The sequence below is a fragment of the Girardinichthys multiradiatus genome, chromosome 6 (assembly GCF_021462225.1).
Source record: "Girardinichthys multiradiatus isolate DD_20200921_A chromosome 6, DD_fGirMul_XY1, whole genome shotgun sequence".
NCBI lineage: Eukaryota > Metazoa > Chordata > Actinopteri > Cyprinodontiformes > Goodeidae > Girardinichthys > Girardinichthys multiradiatus.
Genome location: NC_061799.1, coordinates 21,656,610 through 21,675,557, shown reverse-complemented (window position 1 = coordinate 21,675,557; position 18,948 = coordinate 21,656,610). Strand labels below are relative to the sequence as shown.

Sequence of the window (18,948 nt, the reverse complement as noted above, 5' to 3'; positions counted from 1 at the left end):
CAACTGCTCCTAGGGATGCAGTGAAGTTCAGTTTTACTATTCAAATTTTTAAACACAAGTCCTCTGTCTTAGGAAACATAGTCAATTTTTAGGTCTCTGACCTACATCAATCACTCCTCCTGGACGAGTATCTAGTGATAGTAGACAGTTGATTGCAATGAGTCCATAGCTTTGCAGCAATCCCTCACACTGAGCATGCATGTGTTGTGTTGACTGTGGAAAGGAAAACTCCCCTTTAATAGGAAAAAACCTCCAGCAGAATCTGGCTTATTGTGAGCGGCCATCTGCCACAAACGACTTAAGATCTGAGAAGACATAGCATACACACAAAAAAAGAAACACAGAAGCACTGATCCAAGAGTACTTTCTATAGAATATAAAAAGTAGAGAGTTAATACCAGTAGTAGCTCATTTTAAGGCATTTTTTAGAATAGAAACACCACTAAAAAGCTTTGAGCAAGTTTTAAATTCTATAGAATTAAAGAAAGCAAATACAGTTAGTCACCACAAAATCTTATCATGTGTCTGCCTTGGAGAGAGTTTGGGTTAAAAATAGAAATAAGGAGAACATTAAGGTATTGGCAGCACTAGCTCAGCCAATGCCCTTCTCCAGGAGGGTATCATAGCTGAACACAACAAAAATGTAGCTTCTTTGAAGAGATAAAACAGAGAGAGATCATAAATAAATAAAACAAAACCTTATTGTATAACCAAAAAGGTAATTTCAAACAACAAAATCCCACATTAGGGTTGTCATTAAAACTGCTGAAAAAGATAAGAAGCCATAGTACAGCTGGAAGGTGACTCTAGACCCCATTCCCAGTTCTCTGTAACATCTCTGTTTATGCTGAAGAAAAATAATCTCCACAGCATGATGCTCCCACCACCATATTTCTGCTTAGGGATGATATTTTCAGGTAGATGAGCATAGTTAGTTAACTGCCACTCATAGTATTTTTAATTTTTGACCAGAGCACCTTCTTCAATGGCTTTCTTCTTGTGACTCTCTCATAAAGAAGTGTGGAGTGCATGACAAATAATTGTCCTTATAAGAGATTCTCCTACCTGAGCTACAGATCTCTGCTCCTCCAGATTTACCAGGAGCCTCTGTGCCGCTTCTCAGATCAATGCCCTCTTTGTCTGGCCTGACACTAGTTATATCAACTAACATCTTCAGAACTGTATCCCTGACCCCTCTGGTTTGTACTTTGGTTGTCATGATGGTGTTTGTTCACTAATGTGAACAAGCTATTCAGTAAAGCCTTCTTGGGGCAGTGTAGAGTCTAAGATTTAGGTAATAACTTAAAAGATAATTTTCCAGCTTTTCACCTGAAATCCTTACTAAATGTTAAAGGTTGTTGACCCAGCAGGTGATACTCTCTTCTTTAGGCTGCCTACTTATTCCAAAATAAGTGGTCCCAGGATCTTAAACTACACAGCAAGGTTAAATGATTTAAAGCTTTTCAGAAGAAAAACGGAAAATCTCATTCTTCCTTTTCTTTTTCCTTTTTTAATACCGTTTTCTTTTTTTTTTTTTCATACGGTTGCCTGAAAATTTTGGGAGGGTGGAAATAACTCGACATAGCGGAGGTCAGGCCCTCCATTAGGCTGGAGCAGAGCAGCCACCCGCTCTGGTTGCTGACAGCTCTGATGGTGTCAGGAAGAGGGTGTGTGTGTGAACAGCTGGATGTTTGTCTGTGTAGTTGTGTATGTGCAAGACCCAGCAGCAGTGCAGCTGTATCCATTCTGGTTAACAATAGTAAAGTCATGCAGCAGTGTGAGGTAACGCAAGAGAAAATCCAAGGTTTTACAGGACTGGCACAGTGTTTTGTATGCAATTAGCAATGAAACAAAGGAAAGGACATCAATAGATGCTCACTTTTTTGGCCACATTTTGTGGATATGTGGAGATGTATGAGGGGCAAGTTTTGCTTTTAATATTGTCTTTTACTAATCACCCCTTTGTTCCCCAACTCACACAGTCACACAATGATTGTAAAAATAATTGTTGTACAAAGAAAAATCTCAAAGTATGGAGTATAAGGAAAAGAAAACTAAATTTCTGAGGCAGACAAACTTTCCTTAAAAAAAGAAAATTACTTCAGTAAACATCAGACTGCCGAGTTAAGAAATGGAAAGAATTTGTAGGATTCAAAGGGAATTTTATATTGTCTTTTCTACTTCATTAGGGTGAAGGTTTGGTTTAATAATATTTACTTTGATAAGGGTTCATAGAAATAATTCCATAATTTATTTTTTTGTTACAAACTCGAGACTAGAATTTGTGTTCATAAACTCCTCGGTTTGCCTTTGTGTGTGCCGGTTATTTGCATGCATGCAACTGAGTCTGTGAAGAGGACACATGGAATCCCACCATGTCTGTCCTAGTGCCAAGTGGCCATGCTGTCCATTTTGGGTTGGTTGGCAATTTTTGAAAAACACACAAGTAAGATTCATACACACACAGACATACACACATCAGTTAAAATGATAAGAAATAAAGAGAGGCTTATTTTGTAGTCCAATATGGCACACATTTTATAGTCTAGAATAAAATATAATGTCTCAGCGGCCTTTTTAAAAGTGGTGGCTATGAGGAATGTGTTTTCAACTGACAGGACACCCAAAGATTTGACTGAATAAAAGTGAGACGAAGTAACCAGTTCACTGTGGCAGTTCATTGGCACCACAATCTAAATAGGCAGATCATTTCAGTTATACTGGTCTCTTTAAAATTGTTACCGATAGAAAAACGATAGACTTTTTGCAGTTCTGCAAACAATTACAATCAACTAGCTAGTCATACAGGAAAACTTTCCTTTTATTACAATCCTTTCATTCATTCTTACTGGCTTTTTGTAAATAAATTAGTGCACAAAACCTTGAGTGGAAAATGAAACAAAAAAATCCCAAAACAATTATTAGACACAATTTAATTTATTAAATTATCACAACAAAATATGTGAAAACAAATGTCTAATGACAGAAGGGATGACTTTTGTTAAAAATGGCATCAAAATAGCTAGTTTGAGATTAGTTGGAGAAAACCTCTTATACCAGACAGACACAAACACCCAACAGACACAAACACTCGCTTAAAAGGATGCAACTCAAAATAACAAATAGCAAAATATATACACTGCTCAAAAAAATATAGGAAATACTTAACACAATATAACTCCAAGTAAATCAAACTTCTGTGAAATCAAACTGTCCACTTAGGAAGCAACACTGATTGACAATCAATTTAACAGCTGTTGTTCAAATGGAATAGACAACAGGGGGAAATCTTTGGCAATTAGCAAGACACTCTCAATAAAGGAGTGGTTCTGCAGGTGGGGACCACAGACCACTTCTCAGTACCTATGCTTTCTGGCTGATGTTTTGGTCACTTTTGAATGTTGGTGGTGCTTTCACACTCGTGGTAGCATGAGACGGACTCTACAACCCACACAAGTGGCTCAGGTAGTGCAGCTCATCCAGGATGGCACATCAATGCGAGCTGTGGCAAGAAGGTTTGCTGTGTTTGTCAGCGGGCCACAAATGTGCATGTGTCTGCACAAACAGTTAGAAACCGACTCCACGAGGACAGTATGTGGGCCCGACGTCCACAAATTGGGGTTTTGCTCACAGCCCAACACCGTGCAGGACACTTGGCATTTGCCAGAGAACACCAGGATTGGCAAATTCGCCACTGGTGCCCTGTGCTCTTCACAGATGAAAGCAGGTTCACACTGAGCACATGTGACAGACGTGACAGAGTCTGGAGACACCGTGGAGAGTGATCTGCTGCTTGCAACATCCTTCAGCATGACTGGTTTGGCAGTGGGTCAGTAATGGTGTGGGGTGGCATTTCTTTGGAGGGCTGCATGGCCCTCCATGTGCTCACCAGAGGTAGCCTGACTGCCATTAGGTACCGAGATGAGATCCTCAGACCTCTTGTGAGACCATATTCTGGTGCGGTTCGCCCTGGGTTCCTCCTAATGCAAGACAATGCTAGACCTCATGTGGCTGGAGTGTGTCAGCAGTTCCTGCAAGATGAAGACATTGAAGCTATGGACACACCTGAATCCGATTGAGCGCATCTGGGACATCATGTCTCGCTCCATCCACCAACGTCGCAATGCACCACAGACTGTCCAGGAGTTGGTGGATGCTTTAGTCCAGGTCTGGGACGAGATCCCTTAGGAGACCATCCGCCGTCTCATCAGGAGCATGTCCAGGTGTTATAGGGAGGTCATACAGGCACCTGGAGGCCACACACAATACTGAGCCTCATTTTGAATTGTTTTAAGGACATTACATCAAAGTTAGATCAGCCTGTAGTGTGTTTTTCCACTTTAATTTTGTGTGTGACTCCAAATCCAGGCCTCCATTGCTTAATAAATTTTATTTCCATTGATGATTTTTGTGTGATTTTTTTTGTCAACACATTCAACTTTGTACAGAACAAAGTATTGAATGAGAATATTTCATTCATTCATATATAGGATGTGTTATTTGACTGTTCCCTTTATTTTTTTGAGCAGTGTATATATATATATATATATATATATATATATATATATATATATATATAGTTTTTTATTTTTTTTTATTTTATTATTTATTTATTTTATCAGTCTGCTTTTTTCCTTTTATTTTGACCGGGACATTTTTCCTAAAAGCAAAAGGGCTCATCCATAACGAGGTGTGAACAACGCTTTATAGTTTCACTGTTACTTTTTAGATGGTTGAAACGTTCACAAGAGGGAATGGATACATCTGAAACAGGTTTTGGTATCACTCCAGAACATGAGGACCAGAGGATTTTGGTTGGTAAGAATTAGGGTTTTGAAGGGAATGAGGTCATTGATCATGAATACTCTGCCAAAAGACCTAATCATTGAAAATATGCTTTATAACAATTTGAATACCCAGAACTAAAAACATGACACAGAGGCATTCCACCTGGCAAAATCAGCTATTACTTTCTTTCTAAATGCTTTAATACATAATTTGTTATGATTCTGGCACGTCTGCTCTACCCTGTCTCCTTGGCTGCAATCAGCAGGTTAGATGCACCTGGTGGCTGCTGCAGTGTAGTGCAATCTGTGGAATGCCAAGCACCTGTGTCTTCCCTGATATATACTGACTCTGACAAGCAGACGATGCCAGATTTTGAAAGCCATTCGTGAGTAGATATCCAGCGTTCCTTCCTGTCTGATCATTGTTCTTGATCTTGCCTTGCATTTTGCATTTATGCCTCTGCCTGCTCCCTGTCGGACTATTTGGATTTTTGTTGTCGACCTTGTTTCCTGCATCTGGTTTATGCCTCTGCTTGCCCCTTGCCTGACGCCTCTTGTTCCGATCATTGACCCTGTTTCTGTCCTTGGATTATTGAGCCAGCCTAGCCCTTGGATTATTCAGCCTGAAGTCACATCTTAACTGTGCTGTGGGGATCACCGCCTGCCGCCCACTGAGGTTTCCCCTCTGAGTTTCAAGTTCCACTCAAGACAAAAGCAGGTTAGTGGCTTTTCTGATCCCTGCAAAATCTGGAGAAACTACAAGTCACTAATCCCTCTTTCTGCCTCAGTGATTCCTGGAAGCTGTGAGGAGTGCTACCTGTGTGACGTTTTCCTGTGGCTGAATAAACCTTTTAAACTTTCAGTAGTGTGTCTGGCTAAATCTTGGGTCTGCCTTTTTCTGATTCATAGCAGAAAAATCTGGCCAAAAATGGACCCATCGCCAGCACAACAGTGGTGTACCCACGTTGATGAGACCCTTTCCTGGTTGGGTTCCGGCATAGAGGAAATAATTTCCACATTACACTCTGGCAATCTTGACTCCGAGCCGCCACCGTCACAAAGAAACCACGCCCAAGTAACTCGGACAACAGCAGAGGTAAGGGAGCCACGCCTCTCTCCGCCTGAGATGTTCATTGGAGACTCAGACCAATGTCGAGCTTTTCTAACTCAGTTTGAAATTCATTTTAGCTTCAGCCGTCATCCTTTCCCACTGAACGTTCCAAGGTGGCGTTTGTTATATCTCTGCTGGCAGGAAAGGCAACAGTGGGGAACTGCTGAATGGCATAACAGGTCTGCATCTTGTAATCTTTATGAAACTTTTTCCAAGGAACTCATCTGAGTTTTTGACCCAGTCATTCCAAGTCGTGAGGCCGCAAGAGGATTATTGTCCCTCAAACAGGGTTATCAACCTGTCTCGACCTATATAATTGACTTTCATTTGTTGGCTGCAGAGAGACGTTGGAATGAGGCAGCACAAATAGATGCATTCATGAAAGGATTAAAAGAAGACATCAAGGATGAGCTAGCGACCCGTGACTGTCCTTCTTCCCTGAAACAACTCGAGGATTTGGCTGGTCGCATATATATTCGGCTGGCAGAGAGAAGGAAGGAGAAGCGCCATGAGAAGGGTCGCTCATCATTAACTCAGGTTTCTGCACACCGGTATGAGAGAAGAAGTCGGTCACCTCTCACTGAGGAAAATGATAATTGTGAGCCCATGCAATTGGGCAGAACCAAGATTACCCCTGGGGAGAAAGATCGTCGGAGAAGATTCAAGCTCTGTTTTTATTGTGGAGAGAAGGGACATTGAGCACTCAGGTGTCCACTAAAAGGACAGGCTCAGCAGAGGAAGGGAGGTCTCTACTGAGCCGAAGTCAACTATCTGCCTCCTCCTTCTTGTTTCCTGCCCATTTTCAAACCTCTTTTTTGTCTCTCCAGGGGGCCGTGTTTATTGATTCAGGAGCAGATACTGAATTCATGGACGAAACATTTGCAAATAAGAACGGCATAAAACTTATTCCGTCAGCTGACACAAGAAACGTGCTAGCTTTGGATGGTCACAGCATGAACAATTCACATCTCAGGACGGAGGAGATTACCTTAACAGTTGGAGGTAATCATCAAGAAAAAGTAACTTTTGTGATCATTAATTCACCTGAACTTCCTGTAGTCCTAGGGGCCTCCTGGTTGCAGAAACACAACACTCACATCGACTGGAAGAAAAAATAAGTTTTGGGTTGGTCTGAGTCATGTTCCGATGACTGTCTTTTGTCTGCTGCTACGGAGGACAGTGTGGAGAATGAGGTAGAGGAAACCTATCCGGATTTATCCAAGGTACCGCAAGAATACCGTGATTTAAAGGAAGTTTTTAATAAAATCAAGGCCACAGCTCTGCCACCCCATAGACCTTATGATTGTGCTATTGATTTGCTTCCTGGCACATCACCCCCTAAAGGCAGAACCTATTCATTGTCTGGTCCAGAGCACAGGGCCATGAAGAGTTATGTTGATGAGGCATTAACGGCAGGGCACATTCAACCCTCTTCCTCTCCTGCAGGTGCTGGTTTCTTTTTTGTTGGGAAGAAGGATGGTTCATTGAGACCATGCATTGATTATAGAGGCCTTAATGAGATAACAGTTAAAAATAGATATCCCTTACCACTCATGAACACAGCTTTTGATCAGATCCAGGGAGCCAAGATATTTTCTAAGCTGGATCTAAGGAATGCATATCATCTGGTCCGAATCAGAGAAGGAGATGAGTGGAAAACGGCTTTCAACAAGCCTACGGGCCATTATGAATACAAGGTCATGCCATTTGGACTTACTAACGCTCCTGCAGTTTTTCAGTCATTCGTCAATGATGTTCTAAGAGACATGGTGGGTCAATTCGTATTTGTTTATCTTGATGACATACTGATTTATTCTCAAGATCTGGAAACCCACAGAAAACATGTCGGAGCTGTTCTCCTGCGTCTTTTCCAAAACCAGTTGTTCATCAAGGCAGAGAAATGTGAGTTCCACATAACTACCACTTCCTTTTTGGGCTTCATCATTTCCCCAGATCAAGTGCTTGTCGACCCCTCCAAGGTTAAGGCCGTATTGGAATGGCCTGTTCCAACTGATCGCAAGCAGCTTCAACGATTTCTGGGCTTCGCAACCTTCTATAGGAGGTTTATTAGAAATTACAGCCTGGTTGCTACTCCCCTAAATGCTCTTACCTCTTCTAAGGTGAAATTTGTGTGGAATAAGGATGCAGAGAAGGCCTTCAATAGGTTAAAGGAACTCTTCACGTCAGCTCCAGTGTTACGGTCTCCTGACCCAGAGACACAGTTTATCGTGAAGGTGGATGCCTCAAGCACTGGGGTCGGAGCTGTATTAAGCCAAAGAGGTGAGGATGATTGTGTTCACCCATGTGCCTTCTTTTCAAGGACTCTGTCACAGGCTGAGCGGAATTACGACATGGGAGATAGAGAGTTATTGGCTGTCAAGTTGGCGTTGACAGAGTGGAGACATTGGCTGGAGGGGACTAAGGAGCCGTTTATGGTGTGGACTGACCATAAGAACTTGGAGTACCTGAAATCAGCAAAACGGCTAAACCCCAGAAAGTCTAGGTGGGCTTTGTTTTTTGGTCGTTTTAATTTCTCCCTATCTTATAGGCCAGGGAGTAAAAATGGCAAACCTGACACCCTATCCCGGATTCAAGAGCCTGAAGAATCTCAGTCTGCGGGTGAAGAGGAGTTTATCCTTGCTGAAACCATCAGGTTGTCTGTGTCCCGAGTGGAGGTGGAAAGGGAGGTCTAGGAAGCCATTAGAGATCTGCCTATCCCACCATGTCCACCTGATCGCTGTTTTGTCCCTGAACGTCTTGTGCCTAAGGTACTGGAGTCTTGTCATTGCTCTCGTTTAGTTTGTCATCCAGGAATCAGCAGAACCATTCAGACAGTTCGAACTCAGTTTTGGTGGCCATCGCTGGTCAAGGATGTCAAAGACTTTGTTGCTGAATGCACTCAATGTTGTCGAGCCAAGCCTTCTCGTCGCCCCCCTGCGGGGTTGTTGCACCCTTTGCCAATTCCCCCTCGCCCATGGTCACATATAGCGATGGATTTTGTGACAGGTCTACCGGTTTCTAATGGTCACTCTGTACTAATAACCATAATTGACAGATTTTCAAAAATGGTTCATCTGGTGCCCTTGGAGAAGCTTCCATCTGCTAAGGAGATGGGTGAGATATTGACCCAAGACAATTTCAGGCTCCATGGAATTCCAAATGACATTGTTTCCGATAGAGGACCGCAATTTGTGTCACGTTTCTGGAAGGAGTTTTGTACGTTGTTGGGAATTTCTGTTAGTCTTTCCTCAGGGTTTCATCCTCATTCTGATGGCCAAACTGAGAGAGCCAACCAAGGAGCTGAAACCAAACTTCGTATATTATGTGAGTCTGACCCGACCAAGTGGTCACAAAATTTGCCCTGGGTTGAATACGCCATGAACTCTATGCAATCAAGTGCCACTGGTCTGTCCCCTTTTCATGTTGTGTTTGGTTTCCAGCCACCCATGTTTTCAGTTCAGGAGAGAGAAGCTAATGTTCCGTCCGCCCAAACGGCTGCCCTAAGGTGCCAAAGAATATGGAGAAAGGCCAGGAGGTCGATGATCAGAATGTCACTGGTTCAGTCAAGAACGGCCAACCGGTGACGGATCCCTGCCCCTAAGTACGAGGTGGGGCAGAAAGTTTGGCTCTCCGCCAAGGACCTCCCATTAAGGGTAGAATTCCGGAAAATGGCACCCCGATTTGTTGGACCTCTCCCAATCTCCAAGATCATCAACCCTGTCGCTGTATGACTAAGATTACCCAACTCCATGAGGATTCACCCCACGTTCCACGTTTCTCAGGTCAAGCCCTTCGTGGAGCCCCGACTTGGGCCCACCTCCGGGCCACCTCCACCCACCCGGGTCATTGATGGTGGTCCAGTGTTCTCGGTCCGGCACATTCTCAGGTCCAGGCGAAGAGGATGTGGAATGTAATACCTGGTTGACTGGGAGGGCTATGGGCCCGAGGAACAGACTTGGATTCCTACGAGGTTCATCATTGGTAAGGACCTAATTTGTGAGTTTCATCGTCTCCATCTTGATCAGCCTCTAAGGTCAGGAGCCGGACCTTAGAGGGGGGGCACTGTTATGATTCTGGCACGTCTGCTCTACCCTGTCTCCCTGGCTGCAATCAGCAGATTAGATGCACCTGGTGGCTGCTGCAGTGTAGTGCCATATGTGGAATGCCAAGCACCTGTGTCTTCCCTGATATATACTGACTCTGACAAGCAGACGGTGCCAGATTTTTGATAGCCATTCGTGTGAGTAGATATCCAGCGTTCCTTCCTGTCTGATCATTGTTCTTGACCTTGCCTTGCCTTTTGGATTTATGCCTCTGCCCTCTCCCTGTCGGACTATTCTATTTGGATTTTGGTTGTCGACCTTGTTTCCTGCATCTGGTTTATGCCTCTGCCTGCCCCTTGCCTGACGCCTCTTGTTCCGATCGTTGACCCTGTTTCTGTCCTTGGATTATTGAGCCAGCCTAGCCCTCGGATTATTCAGCCTGGAGTCACTTCTTACCTGTGCTGTGGAGATCACCGCCTGCCGCCCACTGAGGTTTCCCTCTCTGGGTTTCAAGTTCCACTCAAGACAAAAGCAGGTTAGTGGCTTTTCTGATCCCTGCAAAATCTGGAGAGACTACAGGTCACTAATCCCTCTATCTGTCTCAGTGATTCCTGGAAGCTGAGGAGTGTTACCTGTGTGACGTTTTCCTGTGGCTGAATAAACCTTTTAAACTTTCAGTACTGTGTCTGGCTGAATCTTGTGTCCGCCTTTTTTCTGATTCATAGCATAATCTTTCATGGAATTTCTGTGAAAGTTGTCAGGTATTGAGAATTTTTTTATATATAGTGTATCTACAGCCTAACACTTCTGCCTGTAGTTATTATTTACTGTGCGGTAGATGTTCCACACATCTCTTCCCGCTGGTAAGGTCTCATTGTACTAACAGTATAATTAGTAAAAGTACAGTAATGGAACAAGATGTAGCCTCATTAATGGTCAGCTTTGTCAAAATTAGGGCTTTTCTTGTGGTTCTAGAGTTTAACGGGTTGGCATGCTATATAATTAACAATAAATAAAACCAAAACATGTTTCATTCACACTATACAGGATGGGTGTGCTGGAATTCTACCACCTGAAGGACCAGTCATATTTCATGCTGAAAAACCTGGTCTGGCATACCAAACTAGTCACTTGGTAGCCATTACGATAGGTGATGTTGAATACAAAGAATGGATTGGCAAGAAAAAGTAAGACAATTCAGGAGTAATTTAGTTGCAGCTGTTTTAATTTGGACAGTTAACCCTTTTGGTGTAAAAGATAAAACTTTGCTAACCTGTGATAAAGAGGAATGAAGATTAAAAAAAAAAACTAGAATGAAAGTGTAAAACCTAAAAAACACACTATGGCTGTTCTAAAACTTCCTAAAGAACATTTAACATTTACCCATGAAAGGCCACCGAGGCTTAAGGAACTAAACTTTTAATTCAAACTTAAACCAAATATCAATATTCGCATATTTTTCCACACAGTATTAAAAGATATTTCCATAGTGAGACTAACCATCGTATGCTTTGGCTCTGTCATTTTGCTGAATGCTACAGAGATCATTTCCCACAGTGCTTCCTGTCTGTCACCTCTGGCAATGATTTTGATTGGCTGTTGTGCCATCTGCCTTCCCACCTGCAACTCACTCTTGATTTAGTAAATTGGGGTGTGGTCCTTCTAATCCCCAATTGACTGGCAGCAGGAAAGGACCTCTCATAGCTGGAAGCTCCTCCTGGCACGGGATTCCATTGGCTATCTTCTAACCTGCTGGTGTGCCAAATGCCAGATCATTTTTGTGTGGCAGATGTGTGTGTATGTGTGTACGCGAGACATAATCCACTTTTGACAGGCAGCATGAAGAGGCCATTCTGAGCTTATGCTTTCCCAAAGGACATCTCACCCATTGGCAGTTTGCCATCTGTCTGCTCACCTGTTATGCATTGATATTCAACAGATGGGGGTGTGGCTGGGAGAAGGCAAAGAAGAATAGGCAAATGTTGACCCTAAGTGGCCTTTGTGCTCTCAACCATAGTTAGGACCATATGAATTGGTGGCAGGGGTTCTCATCTCTCATGGGGCTTTTTATGGGGTGTACTTTTTTCAAACAAGCTGTTAGTATAAAGTCAGGTCTCATAAGTGTTTGTGTGCAACAATTTAAAAACAGTTTACATGATCTCAAGACCAAAAAGAACATTAATGATTAAACTCTCTAAACCAGTTACATCGAGCATTCAATTTATAAATATGTATTTCCTCTCGTTGACAGAATGAAACCCTGCTGGTGCGATGCCCCCACATCCCAGGCCCAAACATTTGTCTTCATCAAGCCCAGAGTGTCCAATAAGAGTTAATGTGATTGCGCACATCATTATGTGTGTGCGGGAGGTGGAGGGAAGCAGATCTCATAGCCATGTTTACCTCGTCTGCTTAGTGATGGAGCAACCGGAATGATTCAATTACACCAATCAGATTGGATAATGATTTCAGTGTGGGCTGCCACTGCCTCGAGTTTCTTATCACTTCCTTCCATCTTCCATCTCCTCCATGCAGCCGCTCCTCTCCTCCCTTTCCTTCTTCCTTACCTGATTTTCTTTCTCTAAGCATTCTTATGTGTTAACAAAAATGCAAAGATCCAACACAGAACAATATCCTGTTTAGCCAGTTTAAAATAAAACCTCTTGTTGTTACACAGAATTAGTGACACAGGGCTATATAGCCCTTTGCTCATAGTTGCCCTCCAGTTCGTCAGCATTGCAGCCACCAGGAGCCTGCAGTGGTGGGTGTAGTGTAGGTGCAGTCTTATTTTCTGGCTGTCATATTTGCTCTGCGTTACGGGATTGTGACAGCCCCCAAGTCACTGCTGATACCCTATAGCAGATTCTGTACCTCAAATCTGTCCCAAACTTCACTGCAGCAGACTGTGACTTGCTCTGTTGAACATTAAAATTGAATTAAAGCTATCTTTAAGACAATAATGATAATTAAAAGGTGTCAGCGTGTATGTACATTATTGAAAATCTCAGTATACTCATGAAGCAAGGTGTTTTCTTCATGTCGAACCCTCATTTAGCCCTCACACCCCCACTCCCTTCACTAAAACTGTCGTGGTGCGACATTTTGGTATTTGTTTGTGGTTTTGTGTTTTGTTTACCTTAGCTAGATGTTTCTCGTTTTTGGTTTGTATTCATGTTTGGTTATTATTTTTGCTTTCCTGACTGTTCTGGTTTCCTTCTCCCTCCCAGTGTGTGTTCCTCTCATCCTTGTTCCCTTAGTTTTGCTTCCCTATTTTACTTAGAATGGTTTCTTGATTATGGGTTTATTATTATCGTTTCTTTGGTTCCTTAGCTTTTGCTCTCATTTTAGATTTATGTTTGGTATTGGTCCCTCTTAGCTTTGTTTATTGTTATTTTCTAGTCCCTCCTTTATAGGTTAGCCTTATTATTGTTTACTTTTATTGCAGTCCTCATTTCCTCTGAACCATTCTCAGTTTGTTCCTTTAGGGTTGGTTTAGGTTTGTTTACTTTGTAATCAGGGTTTTCTCCAGTTTTCTCAGTTACCTTTAGTTCTTGGTTATTCTAGATTTCTTATGCTTCTTTGGGTTATTTTATCTTTGTCTTTAGTTTCACGTAGGGTTGTTTCTCTTTACTGTATTAGTCCTTTCCCTCTTGTGTTAGTCTTCATATTAGGTTCACCTGCTCCCTCTGTCTCCCTGCGTCCCTGTCACACCTGTTCCCTGTTTCTGTGATTATCTGCCATTTGTTCCCCGCTCACATCTTTCTGTATATTAGTTGGTCTGTGTTCTTTGTTCCCTGCTGGTTCCTCTCGTCTCTCACCTAGTTCACTACCCTTGTCCATGCCTTGGTTTCCACATGTTCCTGCAGTGCAGAACCCCATCAAAAACTTGCATAGAATAAAATGTTTAGCATTTTTATTGGCTGCACTGAGAGAGTTTTCACATTATATATTAAACAAATCATACACTGTAAAAGAAAAAAAAAAAGTAGAGTGTAGTTATGATGCCCAGTTCTTTCATAAGTAAGCTACTTATGTCCCTTTATCACATTTAGTGGCTCAGTGCTTCTTTCTAGTTTTAGTTCTATCACTGTTTTCCTGTTTGAGGGAGTCAGCAGCTTTTCTCTTTAAAAAACATTCACATGGAGTGAGCAGATGTTACAACATGTGTTATTAAATTTTGCTTAGCTTTATAAATTTAGCTGTCAAAAAACACAGACAACCTTTAATACTTAGTGTAACTTTTGTACATTAAGTAATCTCTAATGTTTTATGTGTTTATTGCTTCTTTCAGGACCATGCAGAGATCAACTCGACTGTTCTGCGAAGCCAAACCAACACTGCACGTGTGGAGGCCCTCAGGCCGGGTACAGTTTACGTGGTACAGGTGCGGGCACGGACTGTGGCCGGCTTTGGCAAATACAGCAGCAAGATGTGCTTCCAAACCCTCACAGATGGTAAGAATTGTGGAGCCAGAGGAATCAGTTCTGTCTGCCCATATCTCTGTTCTGCTCTGCCTTTCTTTTTTGTCACACACATGCATCCATCCATTTCTAGCTATCACCCATGGACGCCTCTTTATGTTTGGTGTTGGATTATTATTAGCAGGTGAAATGGAAGGAAAAACAAAATTTTTGATTGCACTTCTATTTCCATAGGAAAATGGCTTCATGGTCAGGTTAAACTGTGTGTTGGAGCTTTGAACATGAACAGCGCAGTGTCTCTTGTTTGTGCAGCTAACTGTGCTTGATTCAAAATGTGTAGCTAATTGTATTTTTACCCAGCCCTTCTGTTGCTGGAGAGCTGTCCCAAAATACATAGCTGTGATTAGCAGTTGATGAGATTAATTTTCTTTTTTTTTTCTGGGCATCAGAGGCAGGGGGCAGTTGGCAAGGGAAAAAAAGGCTGAAACACCTGGTAAGCTGGCAAGTATGTGCAGCTATGTTCATTAGTGTAGGTGCAGAATGGGGGGTGAGTAGAGTTGGTGAGGTTTGTGGATCACTTCCTCATAACCTTTTTCTGGCAGGGATATTGGTGCTGGAATCAAAACAGTACGAATCTGTCTGGATGGAATAAACATTTGACTGGAAATTGGTAACTCTCCTGTACTGGGTGACCACACTGATCGCTCACATGGCCAGAGTTCATAATATATGAAGAGCACGAAGGATGTTTCCACATTGTATTATTAGCAGTAAAGACCATAACAGTGTATGCCATGATTACAATCTTAAGGGAGAGGAACACAGAAAGGATGAAATGATGATGGAGGTGATCATTTTGGCTATTTACTTGTGCAGAGCAGATGTTGAGGCACATTCATAGCCCCTCTGTTCACTCTTTCTTCACAAATTATTGTTCTCTCAAACATGTATCAGTGTGATTTTTGACACGTTCATGCAGCCACACTCAGGGATGCATACCTCACAGTCACTATGCTGTTTATGGTTCATCTTTTGGCTGGTTGCCATAGCACGACATTCGTCAAGGCAATTAGCAGTATGCACCAGAGGACAGCCGATAACACCCACGCCTCCACCTCCTGGCCCTCTTACCAGTCTTTTCTCCTGCCGTCAAACCGCTACATTTCCTCATGAAGCAAACACTGTGTCTCCCTTTCAATCCATGTGTTTCTTCAAAATATATAATCTTAATTCTTTTCCTCCTGTCAGGACATTTTCATAGACCTTTGCATCATATTTTATTTACTCTTCTGGATATACAGAATGGTAGAAGCAACTCGATTGATTATTTAAGAAAGGGAGTTATTATGTCCCTGGACCAGGTGTAGGTCTGGAAGTTATGGGAACATATTTACCACTGAAAGAGCCTTTTGTGGGATTTCAAACTGTCAAGGGAGGTTGGTGTTCTCATATCAGCAAAGGGGAGATTTATATAGACCTCTCACAACGAATTTGCATCAGAAAATTGCTGGGAAAAACTGAAAAAAGGCATTTGAAATGTTTTATTGAAATGTTCTTGAAAAATTTGCAAGTTAAAAAAGTAAGCAATTCCTGTCACATTGAGTTTCCTCATATATTCCAACTCTCACACTGCTCCTAAGATGCATTAGTTCTCCTTTTATCACTTTAATCCAATGTGCCCATTCTGCATGGGGGGTGGGATTTAGAAGCTGCTGATTTGCCTTCAGAATGCTAAATTGTGATTTTGCTTTAACTACTGTGCTCCTAGTGTCAAAGTTGCAGAAAGACAGGAACGCACAAAAAGATAGCTAAGGATTCTGCTGCCTTTGCACTTTTAGGTAGACTTTCAGGTTGTCCTCCGGACTTGCCAGTCAACCCTTGGGTGACTGACTGTAAATGGCTTCCTCTTAACACTTGTAGAGCCAAGGTTACAACTATTTCGTGGTCTGCTTGTTTATGACAGACACACCTACAGGAGGGTTGTAAGATCTTCCTTAGTCTTTTCATGCTATCAAGTTTCTTGCTTTTCTTATTATCTGCCTTTTACCTTCTTAGTCAAACACAATAGGGTTTCAGTCAGTACCTCTCAGCAGAATCTAAAATAGGTAAACCATTCTGCTTTACCAAAAACATCCAAACTGTATACAGACTGCGAATACACACAGTTGCTTTCGTTTTTGTGCATTAACTAGGTCATTTTTATTAAATGTGTTTCTGGCTTGTCTTTTTGTAACCAAGATGACTTCAAGTCTGAGCTGAGGGAACAACTTCCTCTGATTGCGGGGTCAGCAGCTGCTGGAGTGGTCTTTATTGTTTCGCTTATTGCTATCTCCATCGTGTGCAGCAGGTAACCAGAGTTTTGCTTATTATGTCTTTTGTAATACATTCTAAAAGGTATTGTTTGTGCTAATGCTGTCACTGAGATGAAGGAATAAATAGAGTTTGAGGCCCTTATTGACATGGGCTGGTTATCAGTATCAAAGTGTGCTAAGGTTTGTAACAGTTATGGTTTCAAAACTGCAAAGATGCTCTGCACAGATTTTGCATCTTACCCACAGTTAAAGTTTCTCTTAATAAGATGTCAGAGAAAGTGCTGGGGTGACTCGAGATTTCTCTGGATTCATGGTGAGTTACACAGCAATTCTCCTCCCAACATCAGCTGTGCACTGCTAGTCATCTGATTAAAAGAATGCAAGAAAGATTTGTTGTAAGCATTTTAAAGTGCAAAAAAACCAGAACGAGCAGTCAAGGTTTTAAATACGAAGAAGCGCCCTATCACTCTCATTAAAGAAACCCAGATTTTAAACAGCGACCTACAAGCACCATGTCTACTACGCAGCCGACAACAGGCTGACTTCCAAACATAGTCAGACAAATAAACCAGCCAATATTAGCCTATTCTACCTGTGTTACACTATAAAGAGCAGAATAGCAAAAAAGCGTTATAGATAATCATTTTAACTAAAATAATCAACATGTTTTTTAGCTGCTGTTGCTTATTTGTTTTAAATAAAATGTAGGCAGTATTTATTGTGATTTAAATGTTGGTGTTAATACCTTGATATAGTAAAGTCATACTATGCCCACACTCCAGTCTTGTTTCCAGATGAAAACCGGTCCCACGTGAGCATAAGTCAACACTGGTGATTCACAAGAGTGTTATAGTGGAACTTATATGATATTGACTGCTAGGCATAAAATGTGTACCAACCATCTCCCATTCTAAAAGATGAACACATATTTGTGTCTCTATATATTTAATTGCAACTACTCATACCAGAGATGTCTAGTAGCCACTGGCCACCTATCCATGAGATTGGTGGCTCCACTATGGCTTTTGTTCTTTTTTCAAGGGTCACTGCAACAGTAGAAACTAAAGTCTTGCTAAAGTCCAGTGATCATTTCTGTCTAAGCCCACTTTAATGTGACCCATCAAATCTGTGTTAAATGAGGAGGATGGACTAACATTAAATTATGCTCTGCACCATCATTCCTGATATCTTTGTGATTATAAATCTGTGGCCACTCGTCACACAGATTATTATTATTGCATCACACCCTAGAGTCAAAGTGTCAAAACAAATTGCAAAAACTGGACGTTCCGTAGCGGTAGAGCGTGCAAACCATACACAGAGGCTACAGTCCTCCACGCAGCTATCCTGGGTTCATGTCCTGACCCTGGAGACCTGTGCTACATGTCTTTCCCCTCTCTCCACCCTACTTTCTGTCTGCTGATTTTCTAAAAGATAATAAAAACAAAGGCCACTAGTTCTGCAAAACAAATATCTTTAAAAAATCAAAAGCTAATCTAACACAGTGGATATATATTCCTAAGTAAAATAACTCTAGCCCTTCATTATGCAATAACAATACATTTGGTAAGGGATACTTTGGATGTTGAAAGATCATTCCAGCATGGATTATATTGTATGGCAGTCCAACACAGAGGGTAAGTGTTATGCCACAGATGTTTTAAAATGTTTATTATAAAAGCCTCTTGGAAGAGAGCAGGAAACCGCTTCTCAGAAGCTGGGAGGGGGCAGAAATCCTGTGTGCTGTTCCTGGGGTTCGATCTCTGTCCCAAAGGTGGCGTCCGAGGGCTCCACTGACAAGGACCTGATGACGTCACAGTGGGAAGACTGAGAGCGGAGCAAGGCAGCTTTTAACCAGTGGAGAGAGAGGGGGTCAAGACAGAGGCGAGGTCTGTTCTCCAGGCGAGGGTCTTGAACCAAGGGGCAGAAATGGACCTAGAAAAACCAAAGGGCTGGGCTTGCAAGGCAGAAAAATCCAAAAATGCAAGCTGGGTCAAAACACTGATCAGGCAGGCAAAGAACGCTGGACATCTACTCACGGTTAGGCTTTCAATAATCTGGCATCAACTGTCTGTGGAGCCAGAGAATATAAAGTCGGAATCGCAGGTGAACCAAATAACGTTAATTGACAGACCGGAGAGAACAAAACGTGGCTGGAGCAAAACAGAAACTCCTGAATAAAAACTTAAACACAACTAGTAAACCATGAAACAAAAGCATAACCAGATCCTAACTTGACAAAACATGAACAAGAAGACAAAACTAAAGCATGAC

The 18,948-nt window shown here is 42.1% G+C and overlaps 1 protein-coding gene across 2 annotated transcripts in view; it reads left to right on the top strand.

Annotated features, from left to right (window-relative positions):
- LOC124869964 (ephrin type-B receptor 1-B) overlaps window positions 1–18,948 on the top strand; it is a 285,573-nt gene that overhangs the window by 210,740 nt on the left and 55,885 nt on the right. For both annotated transcript variants that reach the window (XM_047368261.1, XM_047368260.1), the window contains exons 7-8: window positions 14,233–14,395; window positions 16,601–16,709. In XM_047368261.1, the coding sequence (XP_047224217.1) occupies window positions 14,233–14,395; window positions 16,601–16,709 (272 nt within the window). The remainder of the gene's footprint in view (window positions 1–14,232; window positions 14,396–16,600; window positions 16,710–18,948) is intronic.